Raw genomic sequence first — 18,181 nt, 5'->3', positions numbered from 1 at the left:
ACTTGGCTCTCAAAGGCACGTCTTCACCCTTAACCGAAGTCTTTGAAGAACGCTAATGAATATTTATCTGCAGATTACTCTAATAGCCATTGCTATTAGAACTTTGCCTTTAATCATCCCTGTTGAAGATGATAACTTTTTCTTCTAGCTCATATGCACCAGTAACTTCTTTTGGTGACATGTTCCCCATTACTAGCTGCGTTTCCATTACAGATTTGTGCAAACCTTGTGCGACATTTTCTAAATGTCGATAAAAAAAACTATTGTGAAATGATGGAGTTTCCTGATGTTATGCGACTAAAACTTTATTTTTTCCTCTCGAGATAAGTCATTCCAAAAATCATGGCAACGGATGTTGGTAGGTTTACATATATTCCAGCCACCGTACTAGCCATTATTTTTAATCGAAGGAGACATAGGCGTGTTCTCAAAGCATTAATGGCAAGGAAAGCCCCTTAAACTTGTCACAGAAGTGTCACGTATGAGGTGTTTCTGAGTGTTTCTCCCCTTCTATCTACTTCAAGGTCTTGATAAATTGTGGCATTTCTTTGTTGTTTAGAATCCAGTATTCCCATAATCCTTTTTTCTTTTATGATTTTAATAAAAATCTCTCTTGTCTTCTTTCCAAACATACCGCGTCATCTTTAAAGATTGATCGAATTTTATGTACGCCAGATGACCTGGAAATGCGGAAAAACTGTTTCCATTGCGGTTTTGCCTGAAAAACCACCTCATGCGAGTGTGTAAACATTTTTGCTATATATGGGAATTTACGCGACATTGACGTGTTTCCATTAGGCCTATTTTCAATTCGCAATTTCAATTTGCGCAATTTGAAGGGCAATGGAAACGCGGCTACTGAGGCAAAATCAAAAAGAAAATGACAAATTATCACATACTTTAATGCAGCATTTCTGACAATGGTCCCTTTGGTTTTGATTCTGTTACCATTATTATTGTCTAGCCCTATGAAGGGTTTTTTATAGTGGGCCAGCACTACCTGGAGTACATGGACCCACCGGTAAACGGGTCATTCTGGTATTCAAGGCTGCTTTTCTTATTCCCACTTCATGTTTATTCATGTGAAAGAATTCCATCAAGTTTGAGAAAAAGATCAAATGCCAGTTGATTAAAATGAACTGGATGTTCTCCTCCAAATGCCACCCTCTACAATGACATTGAGAAACGGTAGCAGATCATCTTCACAGTTTTGATGGCTGGGGCCGTTCCTGCTCTGCTATATCACCTCTCACAGCCAAACAGACGTTGCATCCCAAACATTCCCCAGGAGAGCTCAATAGCTGCACGCTTTTAACAGAATACACGTTTAAGGTGATGTTTTCAGGCAGCTAGAGCCTCGGTGGTTTGGGCTGTGATGGATTTTGTAGAAAAGTCGTTTGTTGTGATCCATCACTCATGTGAAGGGAAGAGGGGCTCATTAGGACGAGGGATAATGAAGGAACACCTGCAGCCCTACGGCACCAATGTTTGAATAAATCCACATGCTGATGCACACTCCAGCTACCAACCAAACAACACAATCATTTTGTGACTAGACATACTATCGTCTCGTCTAAGTACAAAGCTAGTATTATCCCATAGCTTAAATTGGTGTTCAAAGACACTAATTATATAACACATAAGAGGTGACATCTGGGAAGTCAAGGTAGGAAGAATTAGGGTTTTTGAATATCTAAAAACATAGTAACCATTAGCTGATGACGGTAATATGATGATCATTAGAGTGGTTAATAACAGTGAGCTTTCAAATGAACTGAATCTAGGCTGCCACATTTTGCCTGTCTCTGTCTCTTTTGTTCTCTTCATACTTGTAAATGACTTTATTTATGCCGGAGCTTCCAAAGCAGCCCTGGTGTTGATCATTTAAGCAAATTCAATCAATTTAATAAATACGATGCTTAAAACAATGTTGTTTAATTATAGATTATTATAGATTATAATAATATTATAATTATTATATAAATATAATTAGGTTATTTATTATCATTTTTAACAAGTATATCTAAAAAAAATGTAATCCAAACTATATTAAAATAAACTTAAATATGCATTTGAATTAAAAGCCAAGTCTGGGTCAATATGGACAGATAAAAAAAGTAATTTGTGACCTGATCCAGCAAAATGAATCACAGTGACCCTAATTTCAAAATTGAGATTTTTGTATTAATGGAAAGAGGAGACCATAAGCTTTCAAATGGTATCCTAGTCAAAGTCATACCTCGAATGGTTGTAAAGATATACACATTTGAATTATGGTTGTCTGCCCTCTTTTTTCCAATTGAAAACCTGAGAAAATCGCTTTTAAAGTTTTTTGTTGATATCTTTCAAAATTTCCATTAATTAATTCCATTAATAGCTTAATTTGACCAAAGACATTAATATATATATATATATATATATATATATATATATATATATGCTATTAAACCTGGCTGAAGCTCAATTTATTTAAAAGTTTTTATTTGAATAAATAATTTAAAAGTACCTTTTAAAAAAATTTACTAAAATCAGAAGATTGAACAGAGGTGCTACATTTTTGATTGAGAGAGAGAGAGAGAGAGATTGTGTGTGTGTGTGTGTGTGTGTGTGTGTGTGTGTGTGTGTGTGTGTGTGTGTGTGTGTGTGTGTGTGTGTGTGTGTGTGTGTGTGTGTGTGTGTGTGTGTGTGTGTGTGTGTGTGTGTGTGTGTGTGTGTGTGTGTGTGTGTGTGTGTGTGTGTGTAAGAGAAAGTGAGAGAGGCAGAGAGACAAGGACACAGAGATCAAATAATGCTAGTCCAATCATATCTTTGTGTAGGCTAGTTGACAATAACAGTGTAACAAATTCATAACGGAGATACCAACAGTTAAATATTGGGTTAATCAAACACATTGTAATTAGGGATGCAACGATACCGCTTTTTCAAAACCGATCCGATCCGATACCAAAATTCTGAGTATCGACCGATACCGATACCAATCCGATACCAGCGCCGTTTTTTTTTTTTAATCAAGTAGAATTTCTATAACTCTGTGTTTAACACACAAAAGAGTGATTATCAGTTCAACACACAATCTACTTAATACAGACAACTTCATTATAAAGATAAACAACAAATCCAAAAAATATATGATCATAATATATGTCAAAAATGCTATTATAAACTAGATTAGTGGATAGTTCAGCAGTAAAATCTAGTCTAGAAATATCACGAGTGCACAATAATTGTATAAAATCTGAACATTTAGTGAAAAAAAAAAACATTTAGTGGGGAACAAATAAGAGACAATAAGTGTAACACTAAATCTTGTAAAACGTTACACATTGCTCTTTATATTGTTGTAAAATACATTCATGAAAAACAAGATAACAAAAATCAAAAAGATAATTTTTTATAGTAGCCTAGGCTATGTAATTTGAGACATGTTTTAAATGTATAGCACAGCTGTTTAATGAGGCAGCAACATATGATATATAGGACAGAACAAGAAAGGCTATTAATAATCCTTCATTGCGCAAAAGGCTCCAATACAGTGCGGCACAAAGCGCTTATGCACATCCCAAGCGCAGAATGATGCGCTTGAAGCAACACGGAGTCACAGCGCGCAGCACGTCGAGTCCGCATTGAAAAGTTCAAAGCACAAAGGAAATACATATTGATGCGTAGTGTATTATACAGTATCTATCTCCATGCAATAGTTTATTGAGCCTTTTCTTTTAACAGTTTTAAATATCAGTTACTGTGCGCGTGAAGAACAATTATAGTGCTCTGACTCCAGTGTTGTGATCTAACAGACACACGGTAGAAAGTAACATGATTTAGTTACAGCAATAAAGTCCAGCAATATAAAGTTGTTTTATGCGAAACCATAGACCTTTATCTACAGATCAAGTATAATAATATTAACATTGAATCATCTTGGAGAGTTTCATCATGTTGACTGTCGTACCCGAACGTGACGCGCTGTTTGATGCTGAATGGAGAATGACTGACAGCCGCAGCAGAGGGAAAAAGTTTACGTGATCTCGAATTTAATGACTTAAATATTAATTTATATCTCACATTATACTATATAATGGCTTCAGAACACTTATAAGATAGTGCACGAAAACTTTATGGTGCTTTATAATGTTTTTGTGCCTTTTGTGGGGCAAATATTTGTGCCTTTTGTGGGTTAACTATAACACAGAATAGTAGACGCACAATATCGGATTTGGATCGGCCTCGCCTGACCGATACCCGATCCGGCAAAAATGGCAGTATCGGAGCCGATACCGATACTGAGTATCGGATCGGTGCATCCCTAATTGTAATGGATTCTCCTTGCAGATAAATAGCTACACTCATTCAAATTTTCACGCACTCACATCCACACTCAGATTCAAATTTGACATTAAATTCACATTTCAGCTCTTCTCTTCTAAGCTGGGCAGGGATAGGGACATCTTACTTTCTCAACTGGCGGTTTTGGGCAAATCTCACGGACATCTTTGTACAGATAAAGGCCATTGCACACTGATTCTGAAATTCATCCGAACTTTTCACACGTTAAAAAAAAATTCGACCTCACGTTATGTCAATCACGCTTGCACACTGTCTACGAAACTTTCATCCATTATATAAAAATAAATCGTAAGTTTTTCGCATCCGTAGCATGCAGTTTGAATGGTGTTTGACAATTCGGAGCCACCGAATCACGAATACAAAAAAAACGCATACGAAAAAAACGTGGACTCAGAGTGCAATGGCCAGGGGGCTTGATAACGCTTTGGCAACTTTGCTCTCTTTTGAAAGCGACATTTCTCAAATTAAAAATATTTAACCTTTCTGAGGAGATCTGCTAGCTTGTTTATTACACAGAACGCTCGCTGCGAGTCTGACAGGACGGTGGCTGGACCAATCGCGTGCCGGTCAGTCGTAATTGCTTCCCATCTACAAATGATCAGCATTTGTGTACATTTCTAAGCTGAAGGGAAGAGGGGCTCATTAGGACGAGGGATAATGAAGGAACACCTGCAGCCCTACGGCACCAATGTTTGAATAAATCCACATGCTGATGCACACTCCAGCTACCAACCAAACAACACAATCATTGTGTGACTAGACATACTATCGTCTCGTCTAAGTACAAAGCTAGTATTATCCCATAGCTTAAATTGGTGTTCAAAGACACTAATTATATAACACATAAGAGGTGACATCTGGGAAGTCAAGGTAGGAAGAATTAGGGTTTTTGAATATCTAAAAACATGGTAACCATTAGCTGATGACGGTAATATGATGATCATTAGAGTGGTTAATAACAGTGAGCTTTCAAATGAACTGAATCTAGGCTGCCACATTTTGCCTGTCTCTGTCTCTTTTGTTCTCTTCATACTTGTAAATGACTTTATTTATGCCGGAGCTTCCAAAGCAGCCCTGGTGTTGATCATTTAAGCAAATTCAATCAATTTAATAAATACGATGCTTAAAACAATGTTGTTTAACTGTAGATTATTATAGATTATAATAATTTGGCTGGACCAATCGCGTTCCGGTCAGTCGAAACGGCTTCCCATCTACAAATGATCAGCATTTTTGTACATTTCTAAGCTTATTGATTGGTTCTATACAACGTGTAACACCATTTGGAGAGCAGAGAGAGTGACGTTTCAGGGGATACCCGGGAAATGCTCAGAAGTGACGATAGGAGTTGAGAAAAGCAATGTTCACTTCCAGCGAATTTAGTAAACTTTGTAAACTTTAATAGTAATTTAAATACCTTTACTCAATTATCTGGACTACGAAACTTTGGGAGATAATTTTTGAATGTCTGTTCTTTGAAATTAGCAACAACAAAAAAAAAAAAAATATTTCATTGTTTTTCAACATAATCGGCCCATATCTTAAAATAGAACGTTGCGACTCATTTCGCCAGATCGGGTCACAATTTTTCCCTCTCAATAGTAATACGGCTCATTTGAGAATATCAAAGCACTAGAAAGGTGTCTGTCTATTGATTTAAATAAATAAATGCTGCTTGTACATTATTTTTGTCCATTGTTCAGGTGTTGCAGCACATCCTGAACCCAGCCTTCCTGCACAGCTTTGAGAAAGGGGAAGGCGAGCAACTCCTTGGGCCGCCCAATCCAGAGGGTGACAACCCTGAGAGCATCACTAGTGTCTTCATCACCAAGGTAAACCCGATCCAGCAGCTCCAAACCAGGTGCAGTGGCAGTGGTGTCACTCTCTATTTATCGAGTCAGTACTTCATCTATGATGACCTCTGGCTGTTATTTCACAGGCCGAAATTTCAAGGCATCACTAAAGGTCATAGTGTTTGTTTTTCAAACTAACCCAATGAGACACAGGTGAAGGTTAATAGCCTTCATTTATTTCATGCTTAAATTGATTGTCTCTCCCCTGCTAGTAATCATTGCAAAGAGCAAACCAATCAGTCTGTTTGTTTCCAGGGTCTGTTTTCTACACCTCCAGCAAGAGAGGAACCTGTTGAAGTTGAAATATATTTTTAAATCTGCTGTACATCACAGCTGTGGGATCACGGCACTGAAGACAATGCATCTTTTAGTGTCTTTTGACACATGCCTATCGTTTTTGCAGGTTCTTGACCCTGAGAAGCAGGCAGATCTGGCAGATTCATTGAGGATCTACCTGCTTCAGTTCTCAACCCTGCTGGTAGAGCACGCCCCCCACCACATCCATGACAACAACAAGAGCAGGAACAGCAAACTGAGGCGTCTCATGACCTTTGCTTGGCCGTGCCTGCTCCCCAAAACCTGCGTGGATCCGGCATGCAAGTATAGCGGCCACCTCTTGCTGGCTCACATTATTGCCAAGTTTGCCATTCACAAGAAGATTGTTTTACAGGTGAGCAAGCATGCACCAAAATTTCAGCTGCCAAAAATACTATGAAATGCCTTTATCTGATTTTGTCTGATTGAAAATAATAAAAAGTTCCCAAAGAAAGTAAGAGAAATAATTTCTTTAACAGTTTAATTTCTGAAAAAACAGCAAGCCAGTAAAAATTATCCAGGTTTAATCATATTAGTATAATCAACAGCTGATGATAAATATGATATTAGGAAATGTATATAAAATATCAGTGTGTATAATATATAATATACAAATATAAGTAAAGATAGGTTGTAGAGTACAGATTTTAATTGTATTTCCTAAAATCAGGGTGGGGGGGGTCGGGGGGTTTATGCATCAAAAAATGTCTTTGACAATTTACACTACCATTCAAAGGTCTGGTGTCTGTTTTATATATATATATATATATATATATATATATATATATATATATATATATATATATATATATGTGTGTGTGTATCACTTTTATATGTCACATTTGATCAATTTAAAGCATCCGTGCTAAAACATTTTAAAAAACATGCTGACCCCAAACTTTTGAATGTTAGAGTCAATATGTTGATAAAGCAATTGTTTTTCTATTTTCTCATTTTATTGTAAAAAGAACCTACAGATTTGGGCTGTTGAATCTTTTCTTTCTGAAATAATTAACACATAACATATAACACATTTGCAAACAAATATGGTTTCAGACCTTTGCTGATAAAATGTGTTTCACAAACCCAAATTCCTCACTTACCTCAGTATTTCAAAGGATAGAGATTTTGCTACTCCAAGTTTTTTGGGAAGTCACTTCAGTCAACTTCTACTGTGAACTACTTCTATGCAGGTTTTCCACAGTCTGCTAAAGGCTCATACTATGGAGGCACGTGCCATTGTTCGGCAGGCCATGGCAATTCTCACACCTGCCGTACCTGCTAGAATGGAGGACGGGCATCAAATGCTCACGCACTGGACCCGCAAGATCATTGTAGAGGAGGGCCACACAGTTCCCCAACTTGTTCATATACTTCATCTCATTGTACAGCACTTCAGAGTATGTAACATCACTTAATTCACCATAAAGATAATTGTCATATTAATGTCTCCCATAGTACAGCTAGTGCATATCCACTATGTATTTGATTTGTAATCATATTTTTTTGATGTAATAGATTTAGTAGGGCTGGGAGATATAGCTTAAAATATCTATATATTTTGACTTTTGCTTTGGGGATGCTGTGTTATTGCTTATTTCATTTTATTATCCGATATTCACAATGTTCAATTTATATTGCATAGCTTTAGCTTTTAGTTCATTTGGTGGTAATATAACATTTCAGTTTTTTGTAGAGTTTGATAGTGTATGTGTCTCTGTTTACAGGTATATTACCCAGTGAGACATCACCTTGTTCAGCACATGATCAGTGCTATGCAGCGATTGGGCTTCACCCCTAGTGTGACTATCGAACAGAGGAAGTTGGCAGTGGATTTAGCTGAGGTGGTCATCAAATGGGAGCTCCAGAGAATCAAGGACCAACAGGTCTGTCGCCAGGAAATAAGACGGCAGAATCAGTTTTGGAAAAAAGTTTAGTTTTTCTATGATTAAAATTTATTGTGCTTTAGATTCCGGCAGTTTATTGGGTATGAATTTCTTTTTGCAGTCGGAATCGGAGGCTGACTCAGTAAGTGTGGGCGAGGGCACGAGCGGAGCCTCTGCTGCTATGAAGAGAGGAATATCTGTTGATTCGGCACAAGACGTGAAGAGATTCCGCACTGCCGCTGGTACTGTCGGCACGGTGAGGAAACCTTAAACCGCTCGCTGACGCCTGAGTGTGACCACTGTAATCAGTCTTTTGCGTTCTGTACCCTGATAGACTCTGCCATGTTTAAGCACATTGGCTGTATTATGTTTGTTTTGGTATGTGCAGGTCTTTAGCCGCAGTCAGTCGATGCCAGGCACTGAGGCTTTACTTACCAAACCTGTGGAGAAGCAGCACACAGATACCGTCGTCAACTTCCTCATCCGCATCGCCTGCCAGGTAGTCATTTCATACCTGCTTAGTGAATCTTACTGAGGCGTTCACTGATACTTACACAGGCTAAAACCTGCTCTGTGTTTGCAGGTGAATGATAGCACTAATGTAGCAGGCTCGCCCGGTGAGCTGCTGTCCCGTCGCTGTGTGAACCTCATGAAGACTGCCCTCAGGCCGGATATGTGGCCCCGTGCCGAACTTAAACTGCAGTGGTTTGACAAGCTCCTCATGACAGTGGTAAGGTTGAAGTGTCTGAGATTTTTTTATACCAAAAATGGTGCATTTCAAGCTTTATAGGTTTTTGGTCTCTTTTCCATTATTCTTATATAATTTTTTACAAATTTATTTATGAATGAGACTGGCAACAATAGGGAGAAGGAAGGAAGTGGGATCAGGGATATGGATTTGAAGTCTTGCTGCAAGGAAGAGCATCGCTGTTCAATGTATTAAGTGTGTAATAGCTAGGCCATGACTAAATTTGAGTCTGAATCTGAGATTTATTAGTTCTTGTCTCATTGTAAAAAACAAAAACAAAATAAACAGTTTACTCACTGTTTTGTAACAGTTTTGTAAATTCACTCTCTGTCTGTAAGTGGCGCATTTAGAAAAGCAGAAATACCCTGGCTACTCCAGGCACAAAGCGCCATGTAATTTTGTTTCTGACACCTTCCTGTCATGGAGAAGAAAATAAGTCAAACTGTATTTGCATGTTTTCATGTTATTTTGCAATGGTCTTAATCAGAGAACGCCAAATACAAGAGTACAGAGATGGACCCGGAACTCTCTTCATATGCCATTAGTAAAATATCTCTTTGCAGAATACTGTGCTTGTGAGTGCCACCATGTTGTGTGGTTTTATATAACAGCTGCAGCTCTGGTGGTTTTCTTTGCAGTGTCATGGAAAAGAGATTAGAACTGATCAATGAAAAATTTATGATGCATTGATGGCATTCAAATGTTTGTCAATCTGAACAGACTCATTAAAAAGTCATTAAAAGCCAGCCGTTCAAATTAATTTTTATTGCAAATTTTCATCTTGGTGTGAACAAGACTTGAAGTGTTCGTCTTGGAGATGAAGGCCACCATATCCTGTTCCTCTCACATCCCTCTTCATTATTTCCAGTGCCTTTCCAAGAGCAGTTTTGATGCCAGCTAAATCGATATCCTCCCTCTTATGGATGATTTTTCTTTCTTTGGAGTTCACTGGCGTGACTAACTCAGCTGTCATCTGAGAGAACATCTCTCAGTTAGTGAGCGTCAGCCACCTGCACTATTATCACTGTAACCTCCCATCCTCTCTCACTCCACCTATTGAGAAGCAATGGGCTTCCTGTTGTTTGGACACACCACACTATTGATTCTTTTTTAGGGCAGACAGTTATGCGACTCCCTATGCTCATATAGGCCAGTGATTGAAATGATATGGCAGAGAGATGAGAGGCACCAGTGCCTGATTTGGTAGCACAAAATATAAGAATTAATAATATGAATTATTAGTATTACATGTTTTGTTTCTTGGAAATGCACATTTGACTGTAATTTGAGTTGACAGTAGCTTGAGATGTGGACGTAAATTTATTTTCATTAACAAAAACCTTAACATCTATAAAAGTTGTAACAACCTAATTTTTATAGGGTGAACTCTTAAGTATTCTGACTGTGTTAGAACTCTACTCTTAAAATTGGTCTCCCGTAATGTCATATATTTGTAGATATAACCACGCATAGCACCTCACTACCATGCAAAAAGTAACTTTATGGTTTTATATTTGTTATATTAGCCTAAACACAAAGTATAATACAAATGCAAAAAAATTATTTACCTTAACAAATACTGTAATTATATTCAATTACTTCTTTAATACATGTCTATGTTATAACAATAATAGAATAAAATGTAAGATTATCACATATTTATGCCACAATACCATGTTTACAGTTAATGTTACTATAGTAAATACATGGAAAATGTTGGTGATTTGTGGATTGAAAAGCCTTCTAACTTGATTGTTGTGACGCAATGTTTTTCTTGTTTTCTGCGTCAATGTTTTTGAATGTCAGCACTGTTTCATCTGGCTTTAAACTAGTTTAAATCAACGAGATATTAGTGGTTTGCAAAGAAGAACTCTGTGCTGAACTAATTAAGTTTCACTGTATCTCACATTGCTGTTTAGTGGTTACGTGATGAAGAGGGTCAGCCTGTAGCTTGCACTGCGCTGTCTTTAGAGCAGAGTTGACAAATCATCTATGTGGAACGGTTCAAACGAGTATCGCTGTTTCTTTCCACTTGCTGCATTTAATATTTATCATACACAACAGAAATGGCAGCGCTTATCAGTTAGTCAAATTGGTAGAGGCATCAGTGTGATCTCTAACAAAATTAGTCGCACAGGCAGGAAAAAAGGTCACAAAATGCACCCATTTAGTCAGTCTAGAGCCCTGCATCCTTTCCATCTTTATTTTCAGAGTGGGTCAATGACACTTCCTGTGGCATGAGTTTGACAAACAGGTCACTCATCGGCTGTGCCCCAGAGCCCTGTTGAGTGAGTGAGGTGATCTTTTCAGGTGCTCTTATCCAAACTAATGAACAGTGCTGCAAATCTTTGGGGCTTTTATCATCTCTTTGTGCCGGCTTGTCAGTGATTAAAGAACAGGCTGCATGGACGGCTTTGGCTTTGTGGAGGTCTGTCTGCCAGTCCCTCAGCGCTCAGGGACCAGACCATAGTTGTCAATATTCAGTGGCCCCTGAAACCTAATCAGCACTGGTTTTTACTCATTGTGACAAGCCTGTGCATTACTTGACATAAATGAGAAAATATAGAGATTTACCAGTGTTAATTAATTTGAAAACTTTGTGAGACCCCAGAAGTTTGAGTAAACTTTTGGGTTACTCATTGAATTGATCAAAAGTGACCGTAAAGACATTTATAATGTTATGAAAACATTCTATTTAAAATAAATGCTGTTTTTTAACTTATTAATTAAAGAATCCTGAAAAAATGGATCACCGTTTCTACAAAAATATTAAGCACAACTGTTTTCAGCATTAATTATAATAAGAAATGTTTCTTGAGCACCAAATCACCATATTAGAATGATTTCTGAAGAATCATGTGACACTGAAGACTGGGAGTAATGATGCTGAAAATTAAGCCTTGTCAACTCAGTTATAAATATGCTATTTTAACGGTTCCTAATTTCGCCTAATGTCTCCCACAATAGGTTTACATCCATCCGAAGTAAAAAAAAGCACTTTCATTTTCTCATAATATACATTGCAGCATCACTTCTTTTCTCACAATGTCTGAAACGGCTCTATCAATGATCCTGTCCCTCTAAACTAGGGCTGAGCAACTCTGGCCCTTGAGATCCATTTTCCTGCAGAGTTTAGCTCCAACTCTAATCAAACTCCACTTCTTGGAGCTTTCTAGTAATCCTGAAGATGTTGATTAGCTAGTTCAGGTGTGTTTTATTAGTGTTGTAAGTAAGCTCTGCAGGTAAGTATGTCAGGGCCAGAGTTGCTCTTTTTCAAGAGCCTCCTCTGATCTGATTGGTCAGATGGCTCTTTTTTTTGTGATTTGTTGTGATTGGCACACCTCGGAAACTAATCGCTATTGCCATATTTGAATTTCCTTTGGAAATGTATGCATATTGGATTTGCTTTTGTAGCACAGACAACAGCGTCTTCTCAACATGTCAACAACACAAACCGAACTCTTCCAGGCCTCAGCTACAACAACAGTGTTTGAGGGCGAGTCAAAGTATAAGTTGTTTGCAGCCATTGAAGATCATAGACTGGCATTATGTAAATCTTTACAAACTGATTTAGGTTCATGCAGTAAGTAAGACTGAAATTACTGACCACTCGTTTCAGACAGTTCAGAACCTGTTCTTTTGGGAGACAATAACTCTGTTTATCGTTTACTTCGATATTTGCACATCTTTTACATTTACAAACAGCTATATTACACACTGCATGAAAGCATAAGACACTTTTCTCAAAATATTAATAAATATTACAGACCTCAAACTTTTGAACAGTAGAGTCAGTTCCTGTTTACTCTTATTAATCAGTGCATCCTCTTCTGTTTTTCAGGAGCAGCCAAATCAGGCGAATTTCTCCAATATCTGCACAGGACTGGAGATTCTCAGCTTCCTTCTGTCAGTGCTGCAGCCTCCAGCCATCCTCTCACATTTCAAGCCCCTACAGCGTGGCATTGCAGCTTGCATGACCTGTGGCAACACCAAAGTGTTGAGGGCGGTCCACTCCCTCCTGTCCAGACTCATGAGCACCTTCCCCACAGAACCCAGTGAGTAGATCAAGCTCTGATCGATGATATCTTCTTGTGGAGACCTTAGTGTAGCACAGCTGTGGATATGTACGGTAAACAATAATTGCATCATTTGATTTGCTCAAGTGCACAGATAATGCGCGAGTCCCGATTTTCGGCTCTTCCACGATTTAAAATAGTTTGAATGTGTAAATTGACAAGACTAAACACATCCAATTTATAAACTTTCACTCTATGATGGGTAAATTTAGCAGTTAATCCACGAATCACGGATCAACTGCGATCCGTTCCACCCCTACTATTTGACCATTGTTAAAGTTGGCATGAAATTGAAGTTGCGATGGTCTGATCTTCCCTATTGTAGAATATGTCTAAGTGAATGGGTTCTTGAGCAAGACAAAATATAGGGAGGGATTTGATTTTGTCCATTGGGAATTGAATGGATTGTTGTCATTTGAAAACTAGGGTAACCATTTACATTTTTCTTCCAATATTTTGGTTTTTCTTTAGGCACATCCTCCGTTGCTTCCAAGTATGAGGAGCTGGAGTGTTTGTACGCTGCTGTAGGAAAAGTAATTTACGAAGGCCTCACCAACTACGAGAAAGCCAGCAGCGCTAACCCAACTCAATTGTTCGGTGAGAATTTCATAGCTCTACTACCTGACCAAAGGCTGAACAAACACTAAATAGATAAAAGTTTTAAGATAAAAACTATTTTTGTCTGTTACATAGTTATATTTAAATACTATAAATACTATAAATAGATATTTAAATACTTAATTATAAATTGATCACACATATTAGGTGTCTTTAACTACTATGTACTTTAACATAAACATTTTTAGGTACAGTGTACTTATTGTGTTCATGATGTATTGCAAAACACTTTTGCTGCTATAGAGGTGGGATATGGGTAAGGTTAGGGACAGGTTTTGTGTATGGTTAGGTTTAAAAATGGGTTTAAGTTAAAAGTGTAATTCTAGATGTAATTACATGCAGGTATTTTTAAAATGCAAGTCAAATATAAAACTTGTATGGAAACAATGTGCTTTTTATCAAATTATTAATTTAAGTGTTGTTACATAGTAGTTAAAGACACTTAATATAAATTGGGACCTATAATTGTATACTTCTTATTGGGTTTTGTACATTACCATTCAAAAGTTTGGGTTCAGTATGATTTGAAGAAAAAATAATAATGCTCTTATTTGGCAAGGATGCAATAAATTGATTAAAAGGGACAATAAATGCTATGCTTTTGAACTTTCCATTCATTAAAGAATCCTGAAAAAATATATAACCATTTCCCCAAAAATAATCAGCAGCACAACAGGTTTAACATTGACATTAATAAAAAAAATTCTTGAGCATCAAATCAGTATATTAGAATGATTTCTGAAGGATCATGTGACACTGAAGACTGGATTAATGGCTTCTGACAATCCTCTTTTTAAATTGTGATAATATTTCACAATATAACTCTTTTATCAAATAAATTAATCTTTCTAAAACATTAAAAAAATCTTACCAATCCCCAAATGTTTGGATGGTGGTGTACTTGTATATGGATCCCTTTCAGATGAGATATTTTACAAAAGTATACTCCTCTTTAATTATTTTATAATTGAAAACCAAAAAGTGATAACTCTATTGAATAACATTCTAAAGTTACCAGTGTTTCATTTCAGCCAAAAATGGCATCATTGGTCAATAAATAGCTCCTGATTCCGCTCTGGCAGTGCTCTAGAGTTACATTTACCACTGATGCACTGTATGTGTCTCCATCGAGGGTGACTTTTTACATTTATCTTTTCTCCCCAGAGCTGTTCTCTAAGAAATTCATTACTCATAGATTTTTTTTGTGTCCCTATCCTTACCCGGTAACTCGGTTAGATTTCTTCAGAAACGTCCTTGTAATACAACTACAGGGACAAAGAAGCTGCACCCAAAGTCATTAGCAGGCGCATGTCGCTTGCTGTCCCTGACAGTGTCGTGAAAGCAGCAGGGCTTCATGTTACCAGCTTCTCTCTCCTCTGTTTCCAGGAACGCTGATGATCCTGAAGTCCGCCTGCAGCAACAATTCCAGCTACATCGACCGCCTCATTTCCGTTTTCATGCGCTCCCTGCAGAAGATGGTGAGGGAGCACCTGAGCCCGCAACCCAACCCCGGAACTGCTGAAACCAGCACAGGTGACCATTCTTTAGACACTTGGGTCAAGAAGTTGTTGTTTTTTCTTCTTTTAATAAATTTTAATAATTTCTTATTTTATTTTATTTTATTTTATTTTTTTCTAAAATTGATACTTTGATATTTAAAAAATATATATGTTGCAACCAGAATGCAGGAAAATAAAAATAGAAAATTATATCATAGAGAGGACCCGTGCAGACCCTCATCACTGGGTGTCAAGTATCTTAAAATATCAGATATTTTGACTTATGATTTATGAGTCAAGGTTAGTTCTAGGGATGCACTATATATCGGTATCGACCTGATAAGAAAATCTGGCCGATATATTAAAGCCGATAAATAATGGATTATTTCCTTCAGCTGAGACACTTCAGATGCGCACTGTTCAACATGATGTTTTTGAATTGCTTGAATTATGATTGGAATCACTTAAAAAAAGGAAAATACAGTTAACTGCAACATGTGCAGCACAAGTCTGTCATATATGCTACATAAAATTATAATGATAACATTATAATTGTGTGCTTGAGACATGGCTTTTAATAGTGAGACTTTTGTTTTTGTAATCGGGCTCTCAAAAATTACAAAATCAAACAATTTGAATTTAGATTTATTGGCCAATATATGGTTATCGGCTTTCAAATATAAAGAATTATCGTTATCGTTAGAGGCCAACATGGTGCATCCCTAGCTCAGATTGTAAAATGCCATGTAATGCGGCGACTCAAAAACTGAATGATATTTATAAATTAACAAATATCATGAATTATTAAAGAGACTACTTTTTATGATAAATATATTCTTTTTTTAATGAATAATATGTTTACACAAATGTATTCAAGGTTTAATGAAAATAGGTTATTACTTTATGGCCACTCATTACAATGTAAAGTTTTCTAAACTGTAATGAAACTTTTTCAAAACCATATAAAACATGATTTTTAAACTTTGGATTTTTAATGTATTGTGTATGACATATACCCACTAAGTAAATTTAAACCGAACAGGCAACACCGAGGTCAGGTCAGTTCTTATTTTGATGGCACTCAGAGGATTGCTAAATCATCTGAATCAGTCCTAATTGGCTAACTGTCTAGAGGCAACCATGTAAAGTTAATGCAATATAGTATGCTTTGCTCAATTTAAACAATTTTGTACTTTAGCACTGGCCTCTTACTGTCATTTGCCCATCTGCACTTGGTTAAGATCACTTCCTCCCTTCCAGGAGGCTGTTTTCAAGCCTTTAAAGATTTCAAGCTTGACTTAATTTTGGATAGTATATGGAAGCCAGCTGAGGTAGGTTAAGATATATTGCTTTGTCTGACAGAATGGGTTTTCTTCCTCTTGGCCCAGAAATGACAGTCCGTCTTAAATTTTGGCTTTTGACAGTATAATGGAAAAATATACACTCTTACTGGGGCAGCTTTAATTCTGTTGTCTGCAGTCATCTGGAAGAGTTTAAAAAGTGGGCAGAAAGACAAAAGACACGTTGTCACCTTGGAGCAGAGTGTGAGAGCGAACCGTTAGACTCCAGCGTGTGCTGTCCATATTTGACCACTGGGTGCTGCAGGAGGGCCAATCAAATGCTATGAGACCAGCCCACAAATCCATCCATACTGAGAAAGATCTTCTGTGATTGAAGTCAAAAATCTCCAACTGTGTCCACTGGAATATAAAATCCAGACAATCCCATCTGCTCTGTGCCTTCTAGATGCTATTATGGTTTTTAAATGGTACATTGAGATGGGATTGTACAGACACGCGCACATTCGCACACTCTCAGCCCTGGCTGTCCTGTGCTGTCTCAATGGCCTCACACTGCAATGTCACCCTGACAGCATCACCCAAGACCTCCTCACAGCATGACTCAGCGGCGAACTAGAAATCAGCCTCTAACATATTCTCCCCCAAGGCTTCGACTCATCAGAACAATCACATTTTACCTTGAGCAAATCAAGCAGAAAATACATTCAGAGGCCAAACTAAACTCATAACCCGTCTCCGTTCTGCTACGACTCTCCATGCTAAAACTCAATCACGTTTCCCCCATTTTCAGCTGGCAGAATTTCGAATTTTGTGGTTCATATCCTCAGCTGTCTTTGACCATTTTTGATACATGTTCAATGCTTGCCTTTGAGATTTATGTAATATTTGGCTGTATAGGTGAGCTTGGTGTAGTTTTTCCTCTTTGTTAGATTTTGAAAACGATAGGCCTGTGAACCCAAACAAAAGGGAAAATTGTGTTCAACTGTATCACATATTTCTGTTGAATATCACGCATATAATCATGTGCTCACATTCTTCTATTTTGTTTGTAGTGACAAGTGAGTTGGTCATGCTCAGTCTGGATCTGGTGAAGACGAGACTGTCGGTCATGAATATGGAAATGAGAAAAAACTTCATCCAGGTCATTATCACCTCCCTCATCGAGAAATCTCCTGACCCAAAGATTCTTCGAGCTGTGGTGAAGATTGTGGAGGAATGGGTCAAAAATTCTGGCAACTCCATGGCCACCAACCAGGTAAACTCTTGTCAAGCTGATCTCTCAAAATATTGAATCTGTCAGAGCCTGGTCTCGTATCTCGTATGAGGAATAAAATTTTCCTTGGTATTTTGGACTTCAGGAAACTATGAATACATACTGCAGCAACTTTCAGAACTTTGCCAGTCCAAAAAAGACTATTTATTTAAATTAAGCAGCAAAGGTGATTAGAATCTTGGCTGCTCAAGGACGGTAGAGTAACATGGAGGATAAAGGGTTGATGCTATTATTCCTACTGTGTGGACCATTGGTTCTCAACATTTTT

At 37.5% G+C, this 18,181-nt stretch overlaps 1 protein-coding gene across 2 annotated transcripts in view; it reads left to right on the top strand.

Annotated features, from left to right (window-relative positions):
• Window positions 1-18,181, top strand: part of trrap (transformation/transcription domain-associated protein) — a 93,425-nt gene that overhangs the window by 31,028 nt on the left and 44,216 nt on the right. For both annotated transcript variants that reach the window (XM_077201122.1, XM_077201121.1), the window contains exons 37-47: window positions 6,048-6,176; window positions 6,601-6,867; window positions 7,706-7,912; window positions 8,240-8,398; window positions 8,520-8,654; window positions 8,787-8,897; window positions 8,982-9,128; window positions 12,988-13,201; window positions 13,694-13,819; window positions 15,227-15,373; window positions 17,693-17,895. In XM_077201122.1, the coding sequence (XP_077057237.1) occupies window positions 6,048-6,176; window positions 6,601-6,867; window positions 7,706-7,912; window positions 8,240-8,398; window positions 8,520-8,654; window positions 8,787-8,897; window positions 8,982-9,128; window positions 12,988-13,201; window positions 13,694-13,819; window positions 15,227-15,373; window positions 17,693-17,895 (1,845 nt within the window). The remainder of the gene's footprint in view (window positions 1-6,047; window positions 6,177-6,600; window positions 6,868-7,705; window positions 7,913-8,239; window positions 8,399-8,519; window positions 8,655-8,786; window positions 8,898-8,981; window positions 9,129-12,987; window positions 13,202-13,693; window positions 13,820-15,226; window positions 15,374-17,692; window positions 17,896-18,181) is intronic.

Source organism: Siphateles boraxobius, unplaced genomic scaffold (assembly GCF_051911475.1).
Source record: "Siphateles boraxobius isolate OS27281-9 unplaced genomic scaffold, OSU_SipBor_1 46, whole genome shotgun sequence".
Lineage (NCBI taxonomy): Eukaryota > Metazoa > Chordata > Actinopteri > Cypriniformes > Leuciscidae > Siphateles > Siphateles boraxobius.
Note: the sequence above shows the minus strand (reverse complement) of the source record. Positions and strands in the feature narration are given on the sequence as shown.